Source organism: Rattus norvegicus, chromosome 8 (assembly GCF_021556685.1).
Source record: "Rattus norvegicus strain SHRSP/BbbUtx chromosome 8, alternate assembly SHRSP_T2T, whole genome shotgun sequence".
Taxonomy (NCBI): domain Eukaryota; kingdom Metazoa; phylum Chordata; class Mammalia; order Rodentia; family Muridae; genus Rattus; species Rattus norvegicus.
The window spans coordinates 125,910,129-125,916,345 of record NC_141541.1 but is presented as its reverse complement, the minus strand read 5'-3'; the positions used below and the strand labels follow the sequence as shown (position 1 = coordinate 125,916,345).

General features: G+C 47.9%; 1 protein-coding gene across 7 annotated transcripts in view; it reads right to left on the bottom strand.

Moving 5' to 3' along the window:
• Window positions 1-1,370: 1,370 nt before the first annotated feature.
• Window positions 1,371-6,217, bottom strand: part of Eomes (eomesodermin) — a 29,822-nt gene continuing 24,975 nt past the window's right edge. For 2 of the 7 annotated variants that reach the window (XM_087562496.1, XM_087562492.1), the window contains exons 3-6: window positions 5,912-6,033; window positions 5,173-5,331; window positions 5,027-5,088; window positions 1,380-3,175 (exon numbers count right to left, since the gene is read on the bottom strand). In XM_087562496.1, the coding sequence (XP_087418622.1) occupies window positions 2,494-3,175; window positions 5,027-5,088; window positions 5,173-5,331; window positions 5,912-6,033 (1,025 nt within the window). In that variant the 3' untranslated portion in view covers window positions 1,380-2,493. 7 annotated transcript variants of the gene reach the window in all.

Genomic DNA, 6,217 nt, shown 5'->3' with positions numbered 1-6,217 from the left:
CTTTTTACTGTACGGTGCAAAAATATACAAGACTTGAAATAGACTAGGGCCAGAGTCCTCTTTATCTCGGCACGCGATTAGCATTTTCTTTTTCTTTCTTTCTCTTTTTTTCTTTCTCTTGAGGATAGAAGCAGCCGAAGCATCCTTTGATACTCCAGATACCCAACCGTTGGACGAGGGTGCAGTAAGCTGATATTGACTAGGTTGGTCTTTCTCCCAAATCCGCTGCCCACACAAACACACATTAAAAAGCTTAACTCTAGAGACTACACACACCTGGAACTCCGAGGAAAGTCGGGGCGGCTTTGCCAAAGAGTCTTGGAAATGCGGAGCCAGTGGGTCCCCCAAGTTTGTTGGCGGTGCTCTGGCCCCAGAAGTTTGGAGGACCAGAGAGACTGTCCGCCGCTCAGGTATATCTTCTGGCAACCTTAATTGGGCGCAGAAGGGGAGGAGGGCCGGACTGATTGCTTGCCTCCCTACAGCTAATCCTCTTAGCAGCTGCATTTCCGCGCTCCGCTGTTACAACGACCCTCCCAGCTAGACCTTTACCCCAGGAGGAGAAGGGGCTCCAAGGGCTTGCAAGCTGGGCTTTAAGCCGTCTGCAGATAGCCCGGCAGGACGTCTGGCAGGGGGCGGGGAGGGTCCTCTTCCCCTGACTGCTTAGTCTTCCGCACACCTAGGGTTCAGTGAGGGCCTGGGGTGCCCTTCCCTGTCCAGGATTACTAAAACCGAGATGCACCGCTGTCCAGATGCTGTTTGCAGAGCTGCAGTGTACCAGACAAATGGAATACTTCTCTGTGACTGCCGCGCCCAAGTCCTGGATAAAATTTAGCTGAGGGTAAGGCGAGCGAGGACAACAGCTGCACCAGTCGCGGAAAACCGCAGATGGGCGCAATAGGGTGCACGAACACCGCGCCCCTGCGGTGCTTAAGGGACCCGGAACTCTCAGGCTCTCTAATGGCCACGGGAGTTCCATGGAGCTTACGTGGGTCTACGAACTGGTCGCCTAAAGTTAAACCCAGGAAAAGAACTGAATGACTAAGGGCCAGGGCGGAGGATAGGAAGCTAGGATTAAGCCTGCAGAACACAATCTTGCATCTCCAGGGCAAACACTCCTTCCCCACCCCCCACCCCCCAGCCAACACCCATTGTCCACACTTCCTAGTGGGGCGAGGAAGTAGATCCCGTTCATCTTTTGGGTTGTGGAGATAAAGAGAAGCACTCCCTGCCCACCGCTCTCGACCACAGTAGCTAGTTAAAAGATTTTAGAGCCTTCTAAGGAGGGGGCAAGGTGGGGGGGGGGGTCACGCTGGAAAAGAGGAAGAAGAAAACAAAATTAAATAAAACCCATAGTACAGAAGACAGAGCTATACCCGTTCCCTTATTGAACCACATTTATTAAAAATGACTTACGACTGTACATAAAAATTCAGAATCTCTAGAAAGCCTATAGGAACTGTGACGTCATACTGCAACTTTTTTTTCACATTTACTGAAGAGGGAAGTGGGGATGACCAAGGAAAGAGGATTGAGCTGGGGTTTTTTTGTTTTTTTGTTTTTATCCCTTAAGCGTGGTAGAAGTGAGTACGGGAGGCAGCTGAGTACTAAGTAGACAGAATATCTCCAAGATATGGATTTCCCCTCTTAACACTGCAGTTGTGTTTCTGAAAGTTCTCTACAACGCCAAAGCACCAATTTTACCTTATTTTTATCTGATACCTAGGCAGTTGAACTTGTACAATATATTCCAGATTGTTCTAAGGTGTCTAGACATACAATTGTATACTTAATTTCTCCCTTTCTTTCTGACCCTCCCGGCTTTCTGGCGGTCATCCCATCCACACAGAGCCAGCCCAATCACAAATGGTTTATTCCAAAATTCGGCAAGGAATGGCAGGCTAGCCGCTTCAACACTGGGGCTCCTCCCCCTTCGACTCTCAGGCTCCACCCCTTTAGCCCCTCAGCTGAAGATGTCTGTGAAGAGTCCACTGTTGGAACTCAAGAGCCAACCCTTCTCTTCCTGAAGCAAAAATATTTTAACCCTCTGGGCTGCTGTTTTCTTAAAAGATTTAGGAGGAGTAGAAATGAGAGCCAACGTTTTTTTTTTTCCTCCATGTTTTCTTGTTTTTGAAATTCATTGAATTCATAGCACCCGGCGCTCTCTCTTCATAGCCTGCTTTCTCTGAATGTTTCTTGTTTCCTGTCAATGAATCCAGCACCTTGAACGACCTTTGAATTTTAAAATACTCCCGAGAGTCCTCCATTAGCTTTATTTTTACAAAGAAAAACAAAAACAAAAACACAACGGCTAGGTCTGCTTCAGTGCGTTACCTGCGGCCCGTGGTTAAGCTTTGGCACCCTCTCTCAGAGAATTGCACAAAACAGGATACGTTGGAAGGTGGAAGGCAAGAGTCTTTTTGGTAACCTAGGCAAAGAAAACAACGAAACACCACCAGGTCCATCTGGAAAGACGTTAGAGGTTAAAACAACTCTTTAGGGAGTCGTGTAGAAGGCGTAGTATGCCCCCATGCCTTTTGAGGTGTCTTTACTGTACTCCTCAGTGTTAATGTCCTCGCACTTTATGGGGGGTGAATTTCCATTGCTGGAGGTGGTAGGTGACAAGCGTTTTCTCTTGCAAGCGCTGTTGTACACCCCGGAGTCGTTGGAGTCTAGAGACTTGATGGAGGGGGGAGTCTCTACCCAGGAGGAGCTAATCTCTTCTTTGACTTTCTCCTTGGCAAGCTGATCTTCTGGGAACACAGGTGGGCTCATCCTGGATGTCCATGGTAGTCCGGCTGCCATCTTCCTCTGATAAGCGCCTCGGCCTCCCCACCCTGCCATCGCAGGGAAGGTCGGGTCAGGGTAATACCCCAGGGCGTGGGATGTCTGGAGGGGCAAGGACTTAATACCATATGGGAGCAATGTACTGGATGAATACTCAGATTCATAGGAACCGATGTCTAGCTTGTTGGTCACAGGTTGCTGGACAGGAGTGACAAGCCACCGCTGGGGAGGGTTGGCCACCTCTTCGCTCTGTTGGGGTGAGAGGAGGCCGTTGGTCTGTGGCACGGTTCTCTCACCATTATAATATCGGGCTTGAGGCAAAGTGTTGACAAAGGGCTCCGGGAAGAAGTTTTGAACGCCGTACCGACCTCCAGGGACAATCTGGTGGGATCTAGGAGAATCCGTGGGAGATGGAGTTAACCTGTCATTTTCTGAGGCGGTGTACATGCTACAATACAAAGAGAGACACTTAAAAATAAAAAGGACAACCCCCACATTGTCCCCAGATGCGCTGCCTCCCAGAAGCTAGAGCCTTGTTCTGCAGACCGTTCTGAGTTGAGCAGGCCGGTGTGTCGAACGAACTAGGAGGACAGAGTGGATTCCCCACTCCTTAAAAGGACATTTCCACGAGGGGTCAGATAGTTCCTATGGGAAATCGGGATCTGTCGACGTATCATTGGGTAGAAGCCTGGCCTTGTCAGCATGGACACAGGCCCAGGTTCTGTCTGTGGCTCTACATTCAAGTTCGTAGAGGCCTGTGATCCCAGCTCTGGGGAGGCGGAGCCTGGAGGTCAGAGGTAAAAGGTCATTGGGGCCTCACAGACAGTCTGAGTTCGAGGCCGGCCTGAATTACTCGAGACCCTGTCTTGAAATAGGTAAATATGGAAAATCTCCTGTATGAGTGCTTAACCAGGAAGGACTAAAGCAACCCTCCCTAGTCAGTCGGGAGGTCAGAATGCCAGCAGGTAACACAACAACTGTGCGTCAAGAAGCAGGGCTGTGATAGTCAAATGCTGTGGAAAACACATCCGGTCCCTTTTTTTTTTCCCCTCTTGGAACACAAAAGGGGGGGGGGATTTGCTAGTGACACTCTTTAAAAACTGGATCAGGAACTGGAGAGTGAAGAACTGCTTTTGAGGAAGACTAGCCTTGGGTTAGAAGCATGCTGACAGCCACCTGGAACTCCAGTGCTGAGGGATCTGACACCTCTGGCCTACAGGCACCCATATGCGTGAGCACATGCCAGCACAGAGACACAGATACGCACACTTAAAAATAAAAATAAGACCCTTTTTTAAAAGAAAATTAAAAGTTGGGCTGGAAAGTGATGGCACACGCCTTTGATCCCAGCTCCTGGAGGCAGAGGCAGGTGGATCTGAATTCGAGGCCAGCCTGGTCTACAGAGAGAGTTCCAGGACAGCTAGGGCCACATGGAGAAACAACGACTTAAAAAAAACCAAAAAACAAAAAACAAAAAACCCCAAACCCATAAATAAATAAATGAATAAATAAATAAATAAATAAATGTTCGATCAAATGAAAGGGAAATGGATATAAATAATGGAGATTCTTAAAAAAAATTCTAAGTGTAGAAAAGAAAAGGAAACTTCATGTTTAAGCCTTGAACATCCTTTAACAAAACCTGTTTTTAAAAAAATTTTGAAGCAAGATTGTTCAAGGCCAAAATATGCAAAAATATGACTGGGGCTATAGCCCCATAGTGAGTGCTTGCCTTGCATGTACAAGGCCCTGAGTTCAATCCCCAGCACCGGTGTGTGTATGTGTGTGTGTATGTGTGTGTTTGCATATGCCTCTGTGTGTGTGAGTTGTGTGTGTATGTGTGTGTATGTGTGTGTGTTTGCACATGCCTCTGTGTGTGTGAGTGTGTGTGTGTGTGTGTGTTAGCAAAAATAAACAGGAAAATAGGTAAGAAAAAAAAATCTCAGATATAAAATGCCATACTAAATATGTCCTCAGGGAAATGATGATTCATTTCCTGTACAAAGGTGACCCAGCAAACGGGCTTGAAGAAGAAACTCAATAGACAGAATGGTTGTCTAGCTCACACAAAGCCTGGGTGTGGCAGCCCATGCTAGTAAGCTCTGGGCTAGGGGGACCGGGCAAAAAGATCCTAAATTCAAGGTCACGTCAATGCCACAGCAAGTTGCAGGCAGCCTGGAATATAGACTCCGTCTTTTAAAAGGAGACGACCATGCGGGACGTGAAGGCAGGTAGTACTTACGAATCGTAGTTGTCCCGGAAGCCTTTGGCAAAAGGGTTATGGTCGATCTTTAGCTGGGTAATCTAGATGGGGAGAAGAATGGTAACTGAGTGCTTTATCTCGCTAGACCTAGCTGGAGAGGCTCCCGTGGCTGGTGGGGCACTCACATCTGTGTTTTGGTAGGCAGTCACAGCGATGAACTGCGTCTCTGAGAAGGTGAAGGTCTGGGTCTTGGAAGGCTCATTCAAGTCCTCCACACCATCCTCGGTGACTTCCACGATGTGCAGTCGAGGTTGGTATTTGTGCAAAGACTGCAACACTATCATCTGGGGATGAGACAGAAAAAGAGAGACTCTCAGAGGTCTAAAAAGCAGGGTTTAACAAACTGGACATTTTGAAATAGGACGTCTTGCTTGCTCCCCACAGCTCTCTTTTTTTTTGGGGGGGGAGGGGGTTCTTGTTTGTTTTTTAAGATTCTTTTAAGATCCTTGGGGTTAACACCTTTGACCCTTAAAAGTCCTAGCTCTGAACATCTGTAATCGAAGCGTCTGAGACTGGGAGGTAGGAGGGTCAGCAGTTCAAGGCCAGCCTGGGCTCTATACACAAGACCCACTCCCCAAGATAAACAAACCAAAAAAAAAAAAAAAAAAAACCCAAACAAAAACAGCAAAAACAGAGTGTCTGTGTATTTGATAAATATTCTTTCCTTTTGGCTCCCTCCTCCCCTAAATTTTATTTTGATGTTTCTATGCTTAACAGTAAGAAAGTGCAATCGACAGAGGTAAATAAATTTAAAAGGGAGCCAAGTCACAAGTGTGAATACTTAATCAAGCACTCTGACAAAAAGGGAAAAGAGGGTGAGCCGTCCAAGAGGCCAGAAGACACCGGCTCTTCCAATCTCCGTACCTGCGTGTTGTTGTTGTTAGCGCCTTTGTTGTTGGTAAGTTTCAACTTCCCAAAGGAAATCTCCTGCCTCATCCAGTGGGAGCCGGTGTTGGGAGATTCTGGGTGAACATACATCTTATTGCCTAAGAGGAAAACGAAGGGGAACATAAGCAAGTGAAAGGAGACAGCCTTTCCCCAGACGGGCTGGGGAGGAGGTTGGCTCTAGCTAGGCTTGGATTTGCTCCCCCTGGGAGGTCTGCCTGCCCAAATCAGTGGCTCCCAGCGGGACTCCGGCCACGCCCGCCTGGGCCAGGGTGCTTCCAGCCT